The sequence below is a fragment of the Esox lucius genome, chromosome 11, assembly GCF_011004845.1.
Source record: "Esox lucius isolate fEsoLuc1 chromosome 11, fEsoLuc1.pri, whole genome shotgun sequence".
In the NCBI taxonomy this organism is placed as follows: Eukaryota; Metazoa; Chordata; class Actinopteri; order Esociformes; family Esocidae; genus Esox; species Esox lucius.
In genome coordinates, this window is record NC_047579.1 from 23457016 (window position 1) to 23481322 (window position 24307).

The 24307-nt window shown below is 39.3% G+C and overlaps 2 protein-coding genes across 2 annotated transcripts in view; both read left to right on the forward strand.

Moving 5' to 3' along the window:
• LOC117595221 (nuclear GTPase SLIP-GC-like) overlaps positions 1-24307 on the forward strand; it is a 772829-nt gene that overhangs the window by 98244 nt on the left and 650278 nt on the right. The window contains exons 11-12 of the mRNA XM_034295128.1: positions 7083-7337; positions 7544-7646. Coding sequence (XP_034151019.1) covers positions 7083-7337; positions 7544-7646 — 358 coding nt within the window. The remainder of the gene's footprint in view (positions 1-7082; positions 7338-7543; positions 7647-24307) is intronic.
• Positions 9895-17544, forward strand: LOC117595165. Its single transcript, XM_034295004.1, has 9 exons — positions 9895-10263; positions 12732-12905; positions 13080-13246; positions 13359-13470; positions 13671-13779; positions 15949-16076; positions 16277-16361; positions 16688-16805; positions 16886-17544. Exons 1-8 carry the CDS (start codon positions 10120-10122, stop codon positions 16783-16785), a joined length of 1017 nt encoding a protein of 338 aa, XP_034150895.1. The 5' UTR covers positions 9895-10119; the 3' UTR covers positions 16786-16805; positions 16886-17544.

Sequence of the window (24307 nt, forward strand, 5' to 3'; positions counted from 1 at the left end):
CCCTCTGGAGTTCTTTATTGCCGGGAATGGCGAAGACTACGTTGATCTAAACAATACTTTGTTGTACCTACGTGTAAAAGTCGCTAAACCAGACAGAACTAATATTGATATTAGTTGCTCCGGCAATATTGATAATATTGCCGGAGCACGTGTTGGGGTTATCAACTATCCGATAGCCACCCTATTTTCACAAGTGGATGTCTCCTTGGGTGATCGTTGAATTAGTCAGAGTAGCAACACATACCCCTACATAGCCGTTATAGAGAGCATTCTGAGTTATGGATTTGATACATTAAAGACACAGTTTTCAGCTGGTTTGTTTTACAAGGACACTGCAGGTCACATGGATGTTACGGACCCTGCAGGCAAGAATGATGGACTTACGAAAAGGGCTGCCTATTCAGCGGATAGTACAACATTTGAAATGATTGGCCCTGTTCATAGCGATATCTTCTTTCAAGAGAAACTTACGTTAAACGGCGTTGACATAAAGGTTAGGATGGTGCGCGGTAAAGATGAGTTCTGCCTTATGGGGCCCGGGGATGTGCGTTATCGTTTGCATATATTATCAGCCTCTCTATTTGTCAAGAACTGTCTGTTTCGCTGGCCTGAAACTTGGACACACTCAAGCACTACTATCAACCAATGGCAAGTACCCAATTGAAAGAGTGTGTATGAAGACATTTAGTTTACCGGCTGGGGGTCGCATTTGGAACCAGGAAAACCTATTTTTAGGACCTCTGCCATAATGTATTGTCATCGGATTGGTGGACAATGACAGTTATACCGGAAGTTACAGAAAAAATCAAACATTATAATTTGGAGTTTATGGCTATGTATGTAGATGGTCAGCAATTTCCTAGCAAACCATTCCAACCAAACTACACAACAGGGTCAGCAGTGCGTGAATTTTACCAATTCACCTTAGCTTCAGGAAAACACCTAAAGGACCAAGCCTTGGCTATTGACAGGTCGGACTTCTTACACGGCTATGACCTTTATGCACTCAACTGCGCGCCGGACGAGAAATGTGGTCAGCACCTATCCTTGATCAAGTCAGGGAATGTAGGACTTGAGATGAGGTTCAGACAACCACTACCCCACACAATTAATTTGGTTGTTTATTCAATCTTTGACTCCATTATCGAAGTGTCAAACCGGCGACAAGTCATGGTTGACTACTATTAGGAAAACGGTGTGGAAATGAATACCGCAGAGTTGACTGATGTGGTGAACATATTTTCATCTAGGACCCATTTCTATGGTGTGCTGGCAAGTGACCAACTACCTAGGGGACCAGTCCTAGATGTTGCATCAATGATGATTGTAAATTCACACCCGAGCAATCATCCCGGGGAGCACTGGCTGGCTATTTACATAATGGACGATGGCATTGGAAGGTTTTATGACAGTTTTGGAAACCCCCCTGATTTTACATATATTCCCCTGTCAATCAATTCCTTTCTGCAAACCTGTGAGAATGTGGAATACAGTTCAAAACAAGTACAGGACATGTGTGTTATTTCTCTATCAAATGACAAAAGGTCTGAGTTATAAAGATACTATGACTTTTTATGTTGATGATTTACAAGAAAATTATTGACCTAGTCTCAAAGTTTGTAGCTAAGATGTACCAGAGTAAGCGTGATAATCAAATGTTTAATTGCATACAACATGCTCAATCTTATGAATCCTTTTATTTGTGAAGAAATTTAAAAGCAAATCATGTGTATGTCAACTTTATTATTCCAAAATAAAACCGTTTGTAAAACCACATCAATGTTTACATAGTATTTTTCATACAACATTTATTCAAGGTAAAACATTCACTTTGACAATGAATCACAAATGATAAAAAAGAGCATAAAATAAGAATACATTCAAATGAAAGCCATTTTGTGGGGTCCGTGTTAGGGGTTTCAAAGAAAGCTTTGGTTGGTAAAAAACCAGTTGCTGGGGGTGTGGCTAAATCATCCATTGTGTCGCCAGACCATTTGGAATATTGTTGAGACATGCCATGGCCTCTAAAACCCCCCCCCCACCCCAACAGCCTTCTATCGTCAGCAATTTTATTGGTTGCTGTCACACTTTTAACCAGATCCAACATGTGGGAGCCCTTGATTATCACTCCTTTGAAAATGAATTCACCATTTGAATTCCATGAAGTCAAATCTTTAGACCTGTGCATTATATTAAGAATATTTTCAACATTCTTTCTACGCCCCGCAGGCACATAATCCAAAATGTCATCAACTAGGTTAACATTTCGGTCAACAGTTTGCTTTGTCTCAGTCACATTTACTACATCAGCCCCAGTCTCAGACCCGGGTAGACTTAAAGTCAGTGTGTTTGTATCAAGCTCCCCCTGTCTCACAACAGTCAAAAATCTTTGTAAAATGGCAGAGTATCTTTTAGCTTTCTCATGTAAATCCATTTCAGGCTTCAACAGTATATTGCGACTCGATGAGTCCAAATCATTCTCAACAGATTGTCTTACATTGCTGCTAGTCGTTTTGGATTCTTGCAATTTTTCTAACTGATGGTGTGGCATCAGAAACATTTTCTGAGCATGATCCATGTTGTTTAATTCTGTCTCGATGCAATTAGACTGGTTAGGAATGGAACTGCAACGCTTGGTAATGCAGTAGAAAACCTCCAGATTGGTTGATGTTTTTTTTTTTACTTGCGACTGAAGTGTTCTTTGTAGACATGTATATAATTTTGGCTTTTTGTCTCTTTACTTTTCGGAACAGCGATTCTGTTAAGGGTATATTTCCGTGCCTTAGATTAAGGGGTATTTCATAGAGTGATAGAATGAGGTCGGTGTAGGTTGATTCTAAAATAACTTTTCGTTGACTTGCCGGTGCCTTAAATATCATCTTCAAAAGTGGTACATTTCTACGAATGCGTTTAGACATGATCAAACTTTCTTAGGAATTTACACAACAGGCCAATCCCCTGAAAATAACCCTGTACTCAGGCGGTAGTCTTCTGGTGTTGTAGCTTTAAAGTCAATAAATAAATAACCAAAAGGCGGATGTGTTGCATCTTTAAAACTTTCCATGAAGAATCGAGAAAGACCAATTGCCTAAACTTTTGGAAAAAAGCAGCGACACAACCATCTCCGGCTGAACACCACATCTCGTTATCAAAGCTTATTGCGCACACAAGATTTGCAGTGTGTACACCATTCACTGGATTGGCAATTGTCTCAAAATCATAAAATATGTAGCGCTCACTGGGGTCCTCGGGCTTGGAGGGTTTTATAAAACACAGATGATTCATTTCAACCACCAGATCCACGTTACAATTGGGACACATGTTAGCCGTGCACCTGTGCGCTTTATAGTTGGTAATACTAACATTGTACGCTAACCAGGGCCCGTATGTAACTCACGACCACTAACCAGGGCCTCAGCGTATTTGTACTGTGGGTTCAACATACCCATCAGACCAACAGAAAAAACATGTAAATTCATTATTCACAGCCACATACACTCACCTAAAGGATTATTAGGAACACCTGTTCAATTTCTCATTAATGCAATTATCTAATCAACCAATCACATGGCAGTTGCTTCAAGGCATTTAGGGGTGTGGTCCTGGTCAAGACAATCTCCTGAACTCCAAACTGAATGTCAGAATGGGAAAGAAAGGTGATTTAAGCAATTCTGAGCGTGGCATGGTTGTTGGTGTCAGATGGGCCGGTCTGAGTATTTCACAATCTGCTCAGTTACTGGGATTTTCACGCACAACCATTTCTAGGGTTTACAAAGAATGGTGTGAAAAGGGAAAAACATCCAGTATGCGGCAGTCCTGTGGGCGAAAATGCCTTGTTGATGCTAGAGGTCAGAGGAGAATGGGCCGACTGATTCAAGCTGATAGAAGAGCAACTTTGACTGAAATAACCACTCGTTACAACCGAGGTATGCAGCAAAGCATTTGTGAAGCCACAACACGCACAACCTTGAGGCAGATGGGCTACAACAGCAGAAGACCCCACCGGGTACCACTCATCTCCACTACAAATAGGAAAAAGAGGCTACAATTTGCACAAGCTCACCAAAATTAGATAGTTGAAGACTGGAAGAATGTTGCCTGGTCTGATGAGTCTCGATTTCTGATGAGACATTCAGATGGTAGATTCAGAATTTGGCGTAAACAGAATGAGAACATGGATCCATCATGCCTTGTTACCACTGTGCAGGCTGGTGGTGGTGGTGTAATGGTGTGGGGGACGTTTTTTTGGCACACTTTAGGCCCCTTAGTGCCAATTTGGCATTGTTTAAATGCCACGGCCTACCTGAGCATTGTTTCTGACCATGTCCTTCCCTTTATGACCACCATGTACCCATCCTCTGATGGCTACTTCCAGCAGGATAATGCACCATGTCACAAAGCTCGAATCATTTCAAATTGGTACGGGGTCTATCAGAGATTCACCAATCAACTCAATCTGCAGACCTGTGTACAATGTCTGAAGATCTAACAATCAAAATATCCAAGGCTGCCATTATACTTGCATAGAATGTGCCAAAACTCAAAAAGTTTTGGTTTCCACTGACTGTTGTCATGTTCATGTCAAGTTCAAGTTCTGTTCATTTTGATCTCAATGAATTTCACAATATCCATAAAGATTTTGATCTGAGATTTGATTTAAGTTTCCCCCTTAATGTTTTTGAGCAGTGTTTTTGTAATTTAAATGATTAATTACTTAGAAACAAGTTGCTATGAATATAGTTCCCATCAGTTGTCTTCTTATGAATGACTTGTTTGTGATTGGGTCAGTGTTGCTGATATTCGCTGATTATGTGTCATTAGCGAACTGTTAGTTATTTTCTTTTCTTTACTTCAGTTCACTAAAAAGTGAAAATAAAGTTATAGTTCACAATAAAAGTGCAAGCTAATGAGAGCCTTTGCTAAAGTAGGTGTAACGCATTTGTTTTGTGTTTCTATTTTTTAGGATTGGAATGAGGAGCTATTGTCCATCTTAGGAGACAGATCTTGTGAAAAGGAAGAGAACAAAAATGTCAAGGATGATGATGGGAAGATAAAATCTTTGTATGGAAAAGAGGGACTTCGAGAAAATGTAGAGGAGCTAATGGATGAGAAGCACTTCAGCGAAATTCCTGAATTTTATTCAGCATGTAAAAAAAAAATCGTTTGTGACACAGTATGTTACTTTTTACAAACTTCACAGGCATTAAAAATATATCAACATTTCCTGAAACTTATGAATATTTTTACCAACCTTTATCAGCCTTTTAAATATTGGTCAGCATTTCAATGAGCATTTTATGGAACTTTGGAGCTGCATTTCATGAAACTTCACTGCCTATAATTTTGTCTTTGTTCATTTTTGTAAAAGTGTCAATGCATTCAATTTGTTGCCTACAATTGCAGGGTGAAGAACTCTCTAGAAAGATAGCTTGTTTCACAGTGAGTTACTCGAAGAGTGATACATTTGAACAACTGTATTGGCCGCTTGTGAAATGTTTAATAATCAAAGTGCCAAACTCTGAAGACCTACTGGAGCATGTTGTGTTGGTGGATCTTCCAGGAAATGGAGACCGCAACAAGAGTAGAGATACAATGTGGAAATCGGTAATTATTAACAATTATTTTCATGATGATTCAATTAAGTGATTAGCATTATATCTATCCTATATTTGATTTGGTTGATGTTGGATACACTTCATCGGTAAACATAATTAAATCTATCTGGTGGAAATTCCAGTCAACCTTGCACGCCCCTGAGTGGCAGCTAGATCCCTCAGTGCAGAACTGAATTGAATAGCTTAAGAGAATAGTATATAAAAAGATCACCACAATAACATAGTATAACAAACAAGCTACTGATGTTTGTAGCAAGCTTACAAACTTACAAACAATTTTCCCAGTCCCATTTAATTCCCATTCTACCATGTGACTGTCTATGTCTCTAACCACTATGTTATGCAAGAATGTGCAACTTATTTTCACTCACTCAGTATATAAATGAAAAAGATTGTTGTTTTGATACAAATTTTTTGTTGTTGTTGGAGAAAACAATTTACATCAATCATCAGCTGGCTTATTTTGGCCATCTTTCCCAGTTAAAAACATGATTTCGTATCAATAGCTGTATATTTGTTTGGGGAGAACATTGTTGGCTAGCTTTTTGTTAATACATTTCTGGCCAGCTGTCCTAGCTTCTTTAGCTCTGCATATCTAAGGCCTGTAAACAAGACCGCATTTTTGGTGAATTTCAGTTCAGCCAATGCAGCTTTATTGTCCTTTTAGTTTGTTTGCTTGGTTTACTGTAAGTAGTTACTGATTCTTTTGGCCAGCTTATCCTCAGCTAATCTTGTCCCTGGTGAGATTCGTGAACCGGTCTCATTTGTGGTAGTATGCATGTCTATCCATTCTGACAAGGTCACTCTAGGACATTCACCTTCTTGTCCTTCAGCCACAGCTTTGGCGGTGTGCTTTGGGTCATTGTCATGTTGAAACATGAAACATTTTCCTTGGTAGCCTCTCTGATCAGACTCCTCCTTGCCTGGTAATCCAGTTTGGGGGGACCGCCTGGTCTATGCACGGTCTGGGTGGTAACATACGCCTTCCACTTCTTAATAATGGTCTTAACCGTGCTTCAAAGGACAAAAATTATATTCGTCCCCTGAATTGTGCCTTTTCACATCTTTATCTGGTAGATCTTTTGAAAGTACTTTTGCTTTGAATTGCACTACTAAGAAGTGGAGTCGTCTATGAACAACTGCGTAAATTCTGAACTAATTAAATTCACTACAATTGATTCCAATTAATCAATTAGCTTGATTTGTGATTTGAAGGTTGTTTGTTATACCTCAGCAAGGTTGCAATCACTTTTTCAAATAGGGTATTTTACTGTTTCAAATTAATTTATTTTTCAGACATTTTAGCATTTTATTTTTGTTTGGATATTGTGAGTTAAAGCTGTAAAATTTGAGAATTTGTTTTTTAATTTCAGGCTGTAAAGGTGAACATTCTGAAAGTTAGTGGTGATTTTATATACCCACTCTATGAATCTTTACTGTTGAACAATTTCCTTGACACTTTTTCAGTTTGTAGGAAACTGCTCAGCTGTTTGGATTGTGAGCGACATTTCACGAGCAATTTCAGAAAAGGAATCTTGGGAGATTTTAGACAGCACTGTTCCCTTCTTTGGTTCTGGTGGTGAATGTAGAAGCATCAGCTTTATCTGCACCAAGACGGACGAGGAAAGTCAAAAGGATAATGCTCGCTCCATTAATTTGACCAGAAATGAAAAAACCAAGGAAGAAGTGAGGGAAATGTTCAACGAACAAGAAGATGTAAAGGTAAGTCAGTGGAGAGATTTTGAAATACCATGTAGTTCGGAAACATTAACTGTTTCTTATATACAAAAATCACAATATTTTTATGTAGGTAAGGCAGTTCTAACGTTAATCAAAGTACAAACATTTGCATGATGAAAAAGAATATTAATACCTGCAAAAGGTGTCTGGACTTAATTTCCTCTCACTGTCTTGTGATCATGTTTCAGAAACACTTCAGTGACGCAGAGGGTCTCTTTAAGGTGTTTACTGTAAGTTCCAAGAAGTACAACATGGAAAAGCAGAGTGAACCAGATGAAAAAGAAATGACAGGTGCAATGACTGAACATGTTTTTTTTTTATTCTATAACATATTCAAGGTTATAAAAATTATAAAAACAGTTTTCCTGTTTTCCAACTCAATCCACCCATTACCCATGCCACTTAGCGCTGGTACCCAAGTGGTATCTAGGTGATAATCACCCCTCACTGAATGCATTATGTCAGTAGATGAATGCCCGATACTCCCAGATTAATGATCAGACCTTGGTTGAATTTGAATGAATGTAAAATAGTGAAATAAAACATTTCCATGACCATTCAAAAACATAATGAGGATGTTATATTAACGTAATATAAATGATATAGGGTACTTATCACACCTTACCATTTTTCAATGGTGCTGGCTTATTCATCAAATGTAAATCTAAAATGTAAATCTACAAATGTATTATGCTAAATACTGATTCCCTAAATGAAATACCAAGGATATTGTTTACCAGTCACCAATTAACAATTCAACAAAGTTTTTACAAGTTACTGCTTTTATTTTAGAAGGGAAAGAGTAACTAAATCACACACACGTGCACAATTAATTTTCTGTGCTTATTTTACTGAAGATTAATACTCTACAAATGTATTAGGCTAAATAATTGTTGTTATTAGTCCTCTCGGTTTTTCGATAACTTATTTATGTCAATTCCTGTAGACAAATCTTATATAGCAGTAATCTAGGAGACTCGTGCTATGCATTGGTGGTGAAATTAACTTGTTAGCCCCACTACGACCCCCAGGAGAGCCCTGCAAATACATGCCATTTACAGCCTATTCATTTCAGACCTTGTCTTTTTCTAATAACTCCTCTCAGTATTTCAATAACTTATTCATGTCAACTATAGACAAATCCCAGACAGTAGGTCGCTGCATCCACAAATGCAAGTTAAAACTGTACCATGCAAAGAAGAAACCATACGTAAACAAGATCCAGAACTGCCGCCACATTATTTGGGCCCAACCTCATTTAAGATGAACTGAGGTGCAGAGGATAAATGTCCTGTGGTCTGACTAATCAAAATGTGAAATTATTTTTGGGAATCATGGACACCACATCCTCTGGACTAAGAGGAGAGGGACCATCCGGCTTCTTATCAGCACACAGTTCAAAAGCCAGCATTCGTGATGTTATGGGGTGCATAAGTGCACATGGCAATATATATGGGTTTTGGAGCAACATATGCTATCATCCAGACAACATCTTCAGGGAAGGCCTAGCTTATTTCAGCAAGACAATGACAATGTAATATCCCAAAGATGCTCTATTGGGTTGAGATCTGGTGACTGTGGGGGCCATTTCAGCACAGTGAACTCATTGTCATGTTCAAGAAACCAATTTGAAATGATTAGAGCTTTGTGACATGGTGCATTATCCTGCTGGAAGTAGCCATCAGAGGATGGGTACATGGTGGTCATAAAAGGATGGACATGGTCAGAAACAATGCTCAGGTAGGCCGTGGCATTTAAACGATGCAACTGGTGGTGAAGGGGCCTAAAGTGTGCCAAGAAAACATCCCCCACACCATTACACCACCACCACCAGCCTGCACAGTGGTAACAAGGCATGATGGATCCATGTTCTCATTCTGTTTACGCCAAATTCTGAATCTACCATCTGAATGTCTCAACAGAAATTGAGTCTCATCAGACCAGGCAACATTCTTCCAGTCTTCAACTGTCCAATTTTGGTGTGGTCGTGCAAATTGTAGCCTCTTTTGCCTATTTGTAATGGAGATGAGTGGTACCCGGTGGGGTCTTCTGCTGTTGTAGCCCATCTGCCTCAAGGTTGTGCGTGTTGTGGCTTCACAAATGCTTTGCTGCATACCTCGGTTGTAACGAGTGGTTATTTCAGTCAAAGTTGCTCTTCTATCAGCTTGAATCAGTCGGCCCATTCTCCTCTGACCTCTAGCATCAACAAGGCATTTTCGCCCACAGGACTGCCCCATACTGGATGTTTTTCCCTTTTCAGACCATTCTTTGTAAACCCTAGAAATGGTTGTGCGTGAAAATCCCAGTAACTGAGCAGATTGTGAAATACTCAGACCGGCCTGTCTGACACCAACAACCATGCCACGCTCAGAATTGCTTAAATCACCTTTCTTTCCCATTCTGACATTCAGTTTGGAGTTCAGGAGATTGTCTTGACCAGGACCACACCCCTAAATGCATTGAAGCAACTGCCATGTGATTGGTTGATTAGATAATTGCATTAATGAGAAATTGAACAGGTGTTCCTAATAATCCTTTAGGTGAGTGTATGTACCTATACTGCGACTAGATCTGTACTTTACCAACAATATCTGTACTTTTACACAAAGTTTGCTGTACCAATGAACCGTAACCCCAGTAACGTTACTTGTAAAGTTCTAATCAAATTAATGATGTGAATTAGAATGTGATACAAGACAAAGAAAACTGTGTTGAGCACCCTCTTGAATTGCCCCTGTTTTTTCACTACATTCTAGAAGAGTGGATGAATGCCCTTTATGATACAGAAATACCTCACCTTCAAGCATTTCTCAGTAATCTTAATAATCATCGCACAAGGACATCAGATTATATTTCTGGAGCGGATGGGATCCTCTCTCTGATACAAGCAAACAGAAACAGCGACATGGTATTGTACCTTTCAGCATATCAACTGTTTTCCTCCTAAACAACATACTTATTCTGCGTTCACAAGGTGTATACTGTAGTTAGCTCGTTACCAAGCCAGGCTTATAGCTTAACTGGTTCAATCATTTCCATGACATTTTTTTTCTGAAATTTTTTCCCAGGTATTTATGAAACGTTAGTTACCGGGATTGTAACTCTGGTTATATATACAGTATCTCACAAAAGTGAGTACACCCCTCACATTTTTGCAAATATTTGATTATATCTAACACTGAAGAAATGACACCTTGCTGCAATGTAAAATAGTGAGTGTACAGCTTGTATAACAGTGAACATTTGCTGTCCCTGTCATGGTACGGTGAGCAGCAGAGCCACCGTGCCGTGCACCTTTGGTTCCAACCGCTCATGAATGCATCCCGGACTTGTTTTGTGTCGCCTCGTTAATAATGCTCACCAGGTCCCTATCATCTCTTTTGTAAGTGTTTAAATGTTTCCCCTCTGCTCCCCGCATTCGTGGATCATTGTTGTTGTTGGATGTCGTCGTGTGTGTTGCTGTTGAATGTAAGTGTCATTATACCTGTTGCCTACATTCGTTTTGCTGCTAAAGTCAGTCCTTTTCTTTCGTTGTTTGTTTGTGCTTGGTGTTTGTTTAATTAAAAAAGGTCAACACCGACTACCTTCTGCCTGCGCCTGGTTTCTTACTCCCGCACCGCATGACAGTCCCCAAAAAATAACTCCACACACAGCCATCAATGTCCAAACTGCTGGCAACAAAAGTGAGTACACCCCTAAGTGAAAATGTCCAAATTGGTCCCAATTAGCCATTTTTCCTCCCCGGTGTCATATGACTCGTTAGTGTTACAAGGTATCAGGTGTGAATGGGGAGCAGGTTTGTTAAATTTGGTGTTATCGCTCTCACATTCCCTCATACTGGTCACTGGAAGTTCAACATGGCACCTCATGGCAAAGAACTCTCTGAGGAACTACATAAAGATGGCCTAGGCTATAAGAAGATTGCCAAGACCCTGAAACTGAGCTGCAGCACAGTGGCCAAGACCATGCAGTGGTTTAACAGGACAGGTTCCACTCAGAACAGGCCTTGCCATGGTCGACCAAAGAAGTTGAATGCACATGCTCAGCGTCATATCCAGAGGTTGTCTTTGGGCAATAGACGTATGAGTGCTGCCAGCATTGCTGCAGAGGTTGAAGGGGTGGGGTGTCAGCCTGTCAGTGCTCAGACCATACGCACTGCATCAAATTGGTCTGCATGGTTGTCGTCCCAGAAGGAAGCCTCTTCTACAGATGATGCCCAAGAAAGCCCACATACAGTTTGCTGAAGACAAGCAGGCTAAGGACATGGATTACTAGAACCATGTCTTTGGGTCTGATGCGACCAAGATAAACTTATTTGGTTCAGGTGGTGTCAAGCGTGTGTGGTGGCAACCAAGTGAGGAGTACAAAGACAAGTGTGTCTTGCCTACAGTCAAGCATGGTGGGGGGAGTGTCATGTTCTGGGGCTGCATGAGTGCTGCCGGCACTGGGGAGCTACAGTTCATTGAGGGAACCATGAATGCCAACATGTACTAAGACATACTGAAGCAGAGCATGATCCCCTCTCTTCGGAGACTGGGCTGCAGGGCAGTATTCCAACATGATAACGACCCCAAACACACCTCCAAGACGACCACTGCCTTGCTAAAGAAGCTGAGGGTAAAGCTGATGGACTGGCCAAGCATGTCTCCAGACCTAAATCACATTGAGCATCTGTGGGATCCTCAAACGAAAGGTGGAGGAGCGCAAGGTCACTAACATCCACTAGCTCCGTGATGTCGTCATGGAGGAATGGAAGAGGACTCCAGTGGCAACATGTGACGCTCTGGTGAATTCCATGCCCAAGAGGGTTAAGGCAGTGCTGGTAAATAATGGTGGCCACACAAAAAATGTGTGGCCACCAAATTGGGGCCCAATTTTGGACATTTTCACTTTTGTTGTACTCACTTTTGTTGTCTAAACAGCGGTTTAGATATTAATGGCTGTGTGTTGAGTTATTTTGAGGGGACAGCAAATTTACACTTCTCCAAGCTGTACACTCACTACTTCACATTGTAGCAAAGTGTAATTTCTTCAGTGTTGTCACATGAAAAGATATAATCAAATATTAGCAAAAATATGAGGGGTGTACTCACTTTTGTGAGATACTGTACATACTTACAGACATGATTGTCTACGCTCAATGTGAAACAAAAAATATCAACACACATTCACCGATTTCAGCATGCTCACTAACTATAGACAGCAACTGGGAATGCGTCTGAACTTGACTTACGGCAAGATAAAAAAATTAACACACGTTCTGCTAGTTGGCCGCAATGTTTCAATGTTTTGATATTAATGCATCTATAGGCTACACAGTATTACTTCATGTAAAAAAAGTGTGTATAATATTGACTATATTGAGTTGGATTTCAGAAATGCAGTAAAAAAGAGATGCGCCAGGATTTGGAACAGAGGCTAAATGTGAAGCTTACATCCATGGGTCAATACATGGAAAAGCCTCATAAGGATTTTGACCAGTGCCTCTCCAAAGGAGTTAAAGAGTCAGAAGATTCATGCGAGAAATTAATGAATGAAGTCCTAGAACCAGTAAGCTGATCTAAAAAAAATAAAATAAAGCCTATTTTTACCATCACTCTAAATCTGTATTAACTGGTTTGTGCTTGAACTATAGAAGCTTGACGATCAAATTAAGATACTTATGGAGGATATATTTACTTTGCTGTATCCTAAAATAACTGCTTATTTTACTCTTTTCTTCAGGAAGGGATATCAGGCAGTGGATATCATAAAGTAGTGAAGTGTTTATGCCAGAATTATGGCATTTACAAACCAACAAGGAACAGTTGCACAGAAAATAAGAACCTTAATGAGCATTTAGCATCATACATGAGAAATTGTATTGCTGACAAATTTACATATTATTTCCCGTAAGTTATTTCATTAAAATGAATCTAATAATTAGCACTAAAGGTCAATCAATGTGGAATGACCAGGCACAATCCAGTCTTGTAACCATGTGTTCTAAATATATTGTTTCAGAAATGACAAATGTGGTCCAATCAAAGAGAGGATTGAGAACTTCACCCTTGACACAAACAGCTTGTATGAAAAGCACAAGAGTTTGTCACTGAAGCTGACATTCCTTGAGACAGTAGGGTTTTCACAAGAAATCTGAAATAAATACGTTTACAGCTTTTTTATAGCATTTGTATACATGTTAACAGAGTGTAAAATAATGGATTACAGTGATATCTTGTGCAAATACAGTTTACTGGGTTATTTAGAAATATGAGCAAACTGAACCATGAACTGAATTAAGGGGCTTCTTGAAAAATGTTTTGTATCTTAAAGGAAAAAGAGTTGAAGACACAACTAATCCGTGACCTCCTTGAGAAAAAGAAACAGATCTACTTCACTCTATCTGAGTCAATCAAGGACTCCATGCGTGTGTCCTATAGAAGTAAGTACTGCATTTCAAATGTATTTTTCATTTTAAACCAGCAGAAAGTAGGGTCCAAGGTGCAGCAGTCTAAGACACTTCCTCGATGTATAGCAGGGACATTGTGGTGCTAGAATCCCGGTTTCAGTATACACACAATGCCTTGGGGACCAGCATAGGTAAGCACAATGTATCTAGCAACTCCTTGTGGTAGAATGTGCTGCTGAAATCTCAATTGCTATTGCAAAAGCTGAGGAACACTTTACTCCTTAAGCATGTGTATTGGCAAACATTTTTTAATTAGAAGTGCAGTGTGATTAGAATCAGAACACTTGGCCATGCTTCGAGGAAACATTTCCACAAGGTCATACCAAGAAATTTGAAATGACAAAATTGGGGAGAAGAATATAAAATACGTATATTTTCTTTACTGAAAAAGGGGTCAACCGAAACCTAATGTCATTTACAATTGAGTTCTGCATTCATTTTGAAGAACACCTACAGTTAGGTCTGGAAATATTTGGACACCGACACAAGTTTTGTTATTTTGGCCGTTTACCAAAATATATTCAAGTTACAGATGAATAATTAATATGCTCTTAAGTTACAGCCTCTCAGCTTTAATTTGAGGGTATTCAGGAATTTAGGAATTACAGCTCTTTAATATGTAGCCCCCACTTTTTCAAGGGACCAAAAGTAATTGGACAATTGACTCAAAAGCTGTTTCATGGGCTATCCGTTTGTTATTTCTTAATCAATTAAGCAGGTACAAGTTCTGGAGTTGATTCCAGGTGTGGTATTCACATTTGGAAGCTGTTGCCGTGAACCCACAACATGCAGTCAAAGGAGCTCTCAATGCAAGTGAAACAGGCCATCCTTATGCTGCAAAAAAAAGATAAAAAGAACACACTGGTGAGCTCTGCAACACAAAAAGGCCTGGATATCCAGGGAAGACAACATTGATGGATGACCATAGGATCCTTTCCATGGTAATGAAAAACCCCTTCACAACATCCAACCAAGTGAAGAACACTCTCCAGGAGTTAGGCATATCATTATCCAAGTCTACCACAAAGAGAAAACTCAGGGTTCACCATGAATGGTGCAAACCAGTCATAAGCCTCATGAATAGAAAGGCCAGATTAGTCTTTGCCAAAAAACATCTAAAAAAGCCAGCCCAGTTCTGGAACAGCATTCTTTGGACAGATGAAACTCAACCTGAAGATCAACCTGTACCAGAATGATGGGAAGAAAAAAGTATGGAGAAGGCATGATCCAAAGCATACCACGTCATCTGTAAAACACGGTGGAGGCAGTGTGATGGCATGGCCATGCTTGGCTTTCAATGGTACTGGGTCACAGGTGTTTATTAATGATGTGACAGAAGCAGCCAAGAATTCTGAAGTGTATAGGGATTAATTGTCTGCTCCGATTCAGTCAAATTCCGCAAAGTTGATTGGACGGCGCTTCACTTTACAGATGGACAAAAACCCACAACATACTGCGAAAGCAACCCAGGAGTTTTTTAAGGCAAAGAAGTGGAATATTCTGCAATAGCCGAGTCAATCAACTAATCTCAATTCAATCGAGAATGCATTTCACTTGCTGAAGACAAAAAATAGGGCAAAAAGACCCACAAACAAACAACAACTGAAGACAGTGGCAGTTGAGGCCTGGCAAAGCATCACAAAGGGTTTGGTGATGTCCACGCGTTCCAGACTTCAAGCAGTCATTGCCTGCAAAGGGTTCTCAACAAAGTTTTAAAAATTACAATTTTATTTATGATTGTGTTCATTTGTCCAATTATATTTGAGCCCCTGAAATAAGGGGACTGTGTATGAAAATGGTTGCAATTCCTAAATGTTTGTTCAACCCCACTGAATTAAAGTGTAAAGTCTGCACTTCAATTGCATCTCGGTTGTTTAATTTCAAATCCTTTGTGGTGGCATACAGAGACAAAATTAAGAAGAATGTCCATATATTTTCAGACCTAACTCTAATACACCACCATTTCAATAGAAAATTATAAAAGACACACAAATACACTAACATTAAGAATAACAGTTACATCTGTCATAACCGCCATCAAGTAGCCCATTAGACCAATATTTGGAGAACAGATTTTCTTATAAATGTGGACTGTATTAATAGAATATGAATGGTTATGAAAAATATATTACTTTGTTTTAGAAGCATCAATGCATACAGGAAACGGTTATCTGGAAAAGATGAAAGATGAGCTACATCAGCACATGAAAAAAGCAAATATTTTCCAGAAGGCCAAAAAAGATATGCTGGATGGTTTAACCGAACTGAAGGTATGACACGTTGTATGTTGGTATTGAAAGGAAGTACAGTGTGTATTGCATGTAGTCAGTTAACTCCTAAAAGGCCCTCTGTACACTAAAATACATTCAAGAAGCATAGTTCTTACAGCATGAACACCTAGAACCGTAAAAAAAAATATTCTGACTAAAGTGGACTAATATGGACTAAACTATACTTTTTCCTGTATTAGGATCACATTGTAAATCAGATGAAGTGTAAGCTACAAGAATCAATCGAGATCTCACTCCAGACTCCCAACAGCTCGTTCCTCCCAGGTAAATAAAGGGAACATAATTTCTTTACCTATTCTAATATAGTTAGAATAGGTAAAGAAATCTAACTCAAGTACAATTCACAGCACTACGGTTTTGTGTCATCTAACCTGTTGACATCTAACCCTAACCCAAAGCTAGAACTTTCTAATCCCAACATCCCAATATGGTAGTAGTCTATACGGCATGAAAACTGCAATCTCTAAATGGAAAAATCTCCTGTAAGTGAATTAGAACCAAATTGTTGAATTAAGTAGATTTCAAGTGATTTGACCACCAAGCTTGCTTTTGAAAGCTTCTGCTTGTCCTGAATTGTTTATTTAATGCAGATGTCACTGAGGATTATAACAAGATTAAGGACCTGATGGCTCGCTCTTGCGTAATACCAGTCACTACAATATTGGATCCACACGCAAAAAGAGTTTAGTGGGACAGAAGGATGTGGAGGTACGTTTGTTGGGAGATGATTAACATTCACACCTTAATTATAGGAATTCAGTCTAAGAGTATTTCACCCTATGTTCCAGATCTGGTTACCAGTCTACTAGCTGCCACCACCCCCCTTTCCATCATCAACCCCAGACTGTTGTTGTCTAGTCATCACACACATCTGTTCCCCATTCCATCATCATCTTGTGTATATCTGTTCCCCATTCCATCATCATCTTGTGTATATCTGTTCCCACTGATCCATTTGTTTTTGTGCTCTATTGTCTCATATCGTGAGCTAAGTGTTGGACTTCTGAACAGCTAACTACTGTTCAGATGTCTGATTTAGTTACATATGTTTTAAGCATGGTTGGAAAGCACCATGTCTTTAAAACCCCTATCAGAAGGTTGCGTGACGTTCCGAAGCTTCAAACCTCATCAATCATGTGGTATTGTTGCTCAGATGCAAGCCTCGGCCAGTGTGGGTTGAAATTTCAAAGCAGGATTTTCTGACCAGGAGCACCCCACAAGCTTTGTCGTTTCAGAGATGCGCTGACCCACTCGTCTTGCTATAACAATATGGCCCTTGTCAAATTTGATCAGGTCTTTACTCCTGCATCCAACACATTGACTATGAAAAGTGTTTGTTCGCTTATCATCTAATCTACCCAGACCTTAACGTGCCTTTCTTAGGAGATGATCAGCGTTGTTTGTTTCACTTGTGAGTGGTCAATGTTTTGGCTCATCATTGTACAACCTAGTTTCCAAAGAAGTTGGGTTGCTGTGTAAAATGTAAAGAAAAACAGAATGCAATGATCTACAAATCATTTAAACCCTATATTCAATAGAAAATAGTACAAAAACAAATGTTGAAATGTTGAAACTGAGAAATGTTATTGTTTTTTGAAAGATATATGCCCACTTTGAATTTGATGCCAGCAACACGTTTCAAAAAGGCTGTGACAAGGGCATTAAGACTAAAAAGGTTGTTGCTCTCACAACTAAATAGGTCAATTAGCAACAGGGTAGTAACATGATTGGGTATGAAACGAGCATCCCAGTGATTAGTCTTTCAGAAGTAAAGATGGGGAGGGGTTCACCACTATGAAAGCCTGCGCAGGCAAATAGTGCAATCATTTAAGAATAACCTTTCTCAATGTAAAATTTAAAATAATTTGAGGATCTCATCTACGGTACATAAAATCATTCAGAGAATCCAGAAAAATATCTGTATGCAAGAAACAAGGCCGAAAACTGATATTAAATGGCCGTGATCTTCAGGCCCTCAAGCCGCACTGCATTAAAAACAGGCATAATTCTGTAGTGGAAATCACTGCATGAGCTCTGGAAAACTTCCGAAAACCATTGTCTGTGAACACAGTTTGTCGCTGCATCCACAAATGCAAGTTAAATCTCTACCCTGCAAATTAGAAACCAGATATAAACAAGATCCAGAAACGCGGCCACGTTATCTGGGCCTGAGCTCATTTAAGATGAACTGAGGCTAAATAGAAAAACTGTCCTGTGGTCTGATCAAAATTTGAAATTATTTTTGGGAATAATGGATGCTGCATCCTCTAGGCTAAAAGGAAAGGGACCATCTGTCTTGCTATCAGTGCATAGTTCAAAAGCCAGCATCCGTGACGGTTTGGGGGGCATCAGTGCACATATTGCATGCTTGGCTCCATAGTAAGAGTCCGGGTGCTAAATTGATTGTCTTTGTACAATTTCCAGTTAAAAATAGGGATAAATGATTTGTATATTACTGCATTCTGTTTTTATTTGCATTTTACATAGCGTCCCAAGTTTTTGGGAAACAAGTTTATGTATGTGGTATGTGTTCTGGTACAGCCTCATATGGTAAACTTTAGTTGTTGCTGTTTACCAAAGTTTCCATTAGTTTGTTCCTGCACCTTTACTTTTTAGGAAACAAAGTCTCTATCAATTTAATGTACTATGTTATATTACATTTTAGATGTTGTTTTGTTTCTCTTGTTAATTTCCTTTTTTATTACACTGACATTTACAGAAATATACTATTAAATTCATATTTTTGTTTCACTTTTTCATATAGTAATCATGTGTTGAGGGTTTGATTTATTAATTCAAGGGTGAAAGTTTTTATTCATGCATTTAGATCTGGATGTGTTTCTTTACCACTTACCCTTCATCCAAAAGGTGGACATTTCATGTTTAAGGTCTACTGTAGATTATAATGTCATAGGTTACAAATGTTTTAACCAATTATCAATTATAGGTTAGTTTGAAAACATTCTGTTTTGTGTAATTTTGGGGACATTTGAAAATCATGTACTTCTTACGAGTTTATTTCTCATTGAAATCATGGGGAGGTTGTACTACCATTCAGTAGGATTGAAATTTATATTTTCTTTACTTTTCTTTTAATTTTTTGTTAAAACATTTGACATGTTAAAAATGTGTTATGGTATGTTGAATTTTGAACTACAAAATCCTCTTGCAGGACATGAAATGTTTTTACTACTCTTAATAAATTACTATAGAAATTAAGATTTTAAGTCAGAGTTTTATTTTGGATAATTGGGTCCACACACTGTACACTGATGACAAATGTTTATAAATGGGTTGTAGCTATTTACTCTTTACAGCAGCTTTAACTATATATTAAACCCAACTAGCACTGACTTTAGGTCATGGCCCATTTTACCTAAGGTCATGTAGCTGCCTAATAATTACACACGCCTTGATATTAGGGGTTATTCACTGTCGCCACACCCACCCTCATTACACAAATACTTATCACCTGAAAATGATTTAATAAGCATTCAAGTTTATATGGTTTGGAGTTGGAAAATGTGCATAGAAATAATAATACGATCAGAATACTCACTTCCCTAATAAATCACATTTACACTCACCTAAAGGATTATTAGGAACACCATACTAATACAGTGTTTGATCCCTTTCGCCTTCAGAACTGCCTTAATTCTACGTGGTATTGATTCAACAGGGTGCTGAAAGCATTCTTTAGAAATGTTGGCCCATATTGATAGGATAGCATCTTGCAGTTGATGGAGATTTTTGGGATGCACATCCAGGGCACGAAGCTCCAGTTCCACCACATCCCAAAGATGCTCTATTGGGTTGAGATCTGGTGACTGGGGGGCCATTTCAGTACAGCGAACTCATTGTCATGTTCAAGAAACCAATTTGAAATGATTCGAGCTTTGTGACATGGTGCATTATCCTGCTGGAAGTAGCCATTAGAGGATGGGTACATGGTGGTCATAAAGGGAAGGACATGGTCAGAAACAATGCTCAGGTAGGCCGTGGCATTTAAACGATGCCCCATTGGCAGTAAGGGGCCTAAAGTGTGCCAAGAAAACATCCCCCACACCATTACACCACCACCACCAGCCTGCACAGTGGTAACAAGGCATGATGGATCCATGTTCTCATTCTGTTTACGCCAAATTCTGACTCTACCATTTGAATGTCTCATCAGAAATCGAGACTCATCAGACCAGGCAACATTCTTCCAGTCTTCAACTGTCTAATTTTGGTGAGCTCGTGCAAATTGTAGCCTCTTTTTCCTATTTGTAGTGGAGATGAGTGGTACCCGGTGGGGTCTTCTGCTGTTGTAGCCCATCTGCCTCAAGGTTGTGCGTGCTGTGGCTTCACAAATGCTTTGCTGCATACCTCGGTTGTAACAAGTGGTTATTTCAGTCAAAGTTGCTCTTCTATCAGCTTGAATCAGTCAGCCCATTCTCCTCTGACCTCTAGCATCAACAAGGCATTTTCGCCCACAGGACTGCCCCATACTGGATGTTTTTCCTTTTTCACACCATTCTTTGTAAACCCTAGACATGGTTGTGCGTGAAAATCCCAGTAACTGAACAGATTGTGAAATACTCCGACCGGCCCGTCTGGCACCAACAACCATGCCACACTAAAAATTGCTTAAATCACCTTTCTTTCCCATTCTGACATTCAGTTTGGAGTTCAGGAGATTGTCTTGACTAGGACCACACCCCTAAATGCATTATAGCAACTACCATGTGATTGGTTGATTAGATAATTGCATTAATGAGAAATTGAACAGGTGTTCCTAATAATTCTTTGGGTGAGTGTATTTCAATCAATCAAATGTATTTATAAAGCCCTTTTTACATCAGCAGTTGTCACAAAGTGCTTTTACAAAACACCTAGCTGTAACGAATACACAAGGGAGGCAGGAGTAGATGGAACGAATGTGGAATGCGCACTTTAATGGAGTAACACAGGGAACAGGCAACAGGCAAAAAACACAGGCAGCCACAGGTCACTACATGGAAAGGCTGGACGGCAGGGCAGAGTTACACAACGACAGACAGAGGAGCTGGGAAAAGCAAAAGCCCAGACAAGGATTAGGCAAAGAGGCTTGGTCAAAAATCTATCAAGGTAATATATCCATGGCATCCAAAAAACAAGAGAAAAAGGCTCAGTATGCATCCGCTACACAAAAGCAATACTTCACAAAAACTAGGGAAGCTGGGTTAACTAAATAGGGAGTGTTAATGGGGAAAAGGTGTCAGTACTCAGGTGATTGTGATCTAAGATGTGAGTTCCGTTCAAGGCAGGTAGGTTGTATGTTTGTATGATGAGGAACTGCAGGCATGGGGTGTGATTGAGCTGGTTGAAGACAATGGTCACCAGAAGACCTAACACCAGTCTTAAACCCCAAGGAGCAAACATCAGTAGTGTTGAATTTCAGTGGCTAGGAAAAACTCCCTAAGAAGGCTGAAATTTAGGAAGAAACCTAGAGAGGAACCAGGCTCAGAGGGGTGACCAGTCCTCTTCTGGCTGTGCACGCTGTGTAGTTCTCCAACTGCTAGAAATGTCCGACAATAGAGGGAGGTTAGCTACAGTTCAGTTCTCTAGATTGGCAAATTTGTGAACATTGGATATATTCTTCAGTATCTGCTCTGCACTCTATTACCATGACAATTAGTGTTTAAAACCTAGTAAGGGTTTGGAATATCATGAATAGTTTTGCTCCGAGTTGATCAAGTGGGATTTCGTTCTACAACGCTGTGAAGAACAAGAATCATTTTTCAAACGAGCTAATTTAGACGGAGTAACACTAGTCAGTCTTGGACTAAACTAGTCTTGTCTAGCGACATGTCCAGTTGAAGCCATGGGGATGTTTCTGATTGGGTTTGTTATGGATTGTCTTCAAACATTATGAATTCAAATTCTTTAATATACATGCTGTTATTTTCCCCCACAAACAGACCAATCTGATCTTTAACAACCAGAGGTGCAGTTGACTTCCTCCAGCAGCACTTCCAATTCCACCGGAGAGTGTTTCCTGCCACCCTCACTAGGACACCGTGTGAACACACCTGCTCATCTCCCTGTGAGCCCCATTAGTGATGTGCAGTTCGTTTTGAACAAATCTTTTTAGTGACACAAGTTTTTTCTTTCTAGTGACTCGTTCAATTGTAACATTTATTTGAAAGTTTGACAGCGGATTTCTACAACATGATCACTTGCTTCATACCTGGTCCTCACGCTCAGTTCTCCGATCAACGTCTATGTACATTCACAGAAAAAAAGAGATCAAGGCAGGAAAATCATAGACATGTTGATAATAATAATGAATGTAGTTAGTTGACCACCGATGTCATGAAAAGCACAGATGATAAAGAAAGACTTGTGAATGACTGATTCGCTCAGTTTTATTCTAAAAAAAAATTATGTAGTAGTTGATTTCTGATTTGTCGTTTGCAAAGAAAAATAAATCAAGACAGGTACATTAAAAAGATGTTTATAATGTTTACCAGATAATTGGACACATGGTAGGTCTAAAATAAGTAGGCTAATGTAGTAGTTGATTTTTGATTGTTATGATAAACACATGAAATCATACACAGAGCCTTTGCCTACGTAAAAAAGACTTGTGAAAGACTGACTTCAGTATTATCGTTTTAAAAGTTCTACTCCAAACCCTGGCTTCCAGCACAGTAGCCTTGTCTCTGTCCAACAGCTGTTAGTTTGACGTTCTCAAAGAAAAGTTGATCAAGAACGTAGCATTGTGACAACATGACGCACAGCCCACCGTGATTAATGTAGTATTAGATTTTTGATTGCAATGATAAACATAGTTGTAATCGTAGAGTAAAACAAGCGTTTGCTAAAGTAGAATAGAAACGTAAATGACATTATGATGATGAGCATGAGTTGGCCCCGGGGGGCTTTGTGGCTGTAGACTCAAATGAATGAAATGACTCGGAAGATTAAACTTTTTTTTTTAACGTTTTTACGACTTCACAAGACCTGAGTCAGCAGAAAGAGTCAAACTTCCCATCACTACACTGCAGTTTGTGTGAAATGGAAGATGGTAGAACCATTAAACAACATGCTGACAGGTGACCATGAGCTATTGGACAGAAGGGTGGATGCCCAGCGCTCATTTGGGTATGCGAAGGAGAGAGATCCCAAAGAAGAAATCCAGATAGAGGCAGCAAGGGATCAGGCCAAGTGTTTCAACACCGGGTTCCTCAGTGTTTTCAGTCGGCTGGTTCGCGTCCTTTCCACAAGCCGCCTGTCGTGGAAATCACTAAACGTGAAAGCACAGACTGTAGATTCTATTCAAAAGTAAAGCTTTATTCTATATTTGCAAACCTGGAGCAATAACCAACAATCTCAGCAGAGTCAGTTCAAGAGCTCTCAGTTAAAGGTTGAGCTCAGGCCTATATACATTCAGTACAGCCCACTGAGTCCCCCTCCAATGCATGGTTAGTCTCCATGTCTCACCAGCTTCTCTGCGAACTTTGGCTTAGACAGATGTTAAATATCATTTTTGGATAATGCTCTTATCAATATATTACGGTAATAGTGTTGGTTGCTATATTTGAGGTATTACGGTTTTACATTTACTTCTGTGTATGCAATGTAAGCCAGTTGAGTTCACTTGTATGCAATGATGAGGAAGGATGTACAGAGCTGTGTACATGTATGGAATAAATAACTATATGGACAGACAGACGCTCCGCTTATACTTTCACCTCAAGTTAAGCCTGCGCAAGTAAGCTAACTTAACAAAAGATAACGATGTTCACAGCCCTTGAGAAGTTTAGCCAAAACTATAGCTATCTGTTGTAGGCACATCCTGTACAAGTGAGCAGAGCCAAAACACATAATGGCCTTGCTTAATGACTGGATTATACTTAAAATAAGCAATATGATATTATTGTACTATGGAATCAGAAAATTTCTACCACACGCCCCCATCCTTGATTGTGTGCTGACTTACATTTCTACTCCTGTCCATCATTACAGCCTTAAATGTCCCCTTTCATTTGTAAATAGTTCTTAAATTGCAGATTTTTGCACATTTGACAAGATTTTGAATATTTTATTTTAATTTGCACTTTTCTTCTTTGACTTTCACTTTGACTTAGATTGTCTTTACAGTTTTTGGACATTTCAATATACGTCATTACAAAGTTTACCTTTGTACTTTTAATTGTATAATTCTGGGGTGTTTTTCCATACAT

Excerpts from the sequence above, each read along its gene's own strand:
- LOC117595165 (XM_034295004.1), top strand. The coding sequence starts at position 10,120 with ATGAATGCCCTTTATGATACAGAAATACCTCACCTTCAAGCATTTCTC. Across the intron at positions 12,906-13,079 it reads TGAATGAAGTCCTAGAACCA|GAAGGGATATCAGGCAGTGG; the intron begins GTAAGCTGATCT and ends TCTTTTCTTCAG. Across the intron at positions 13,780-15,948 it reads CATGCGTGTGTCCTATAGAA|AAGCATCAATGCATACAGGA; the intron begins GTAAGTACTGCA and ends ACTTTGTTTTAG.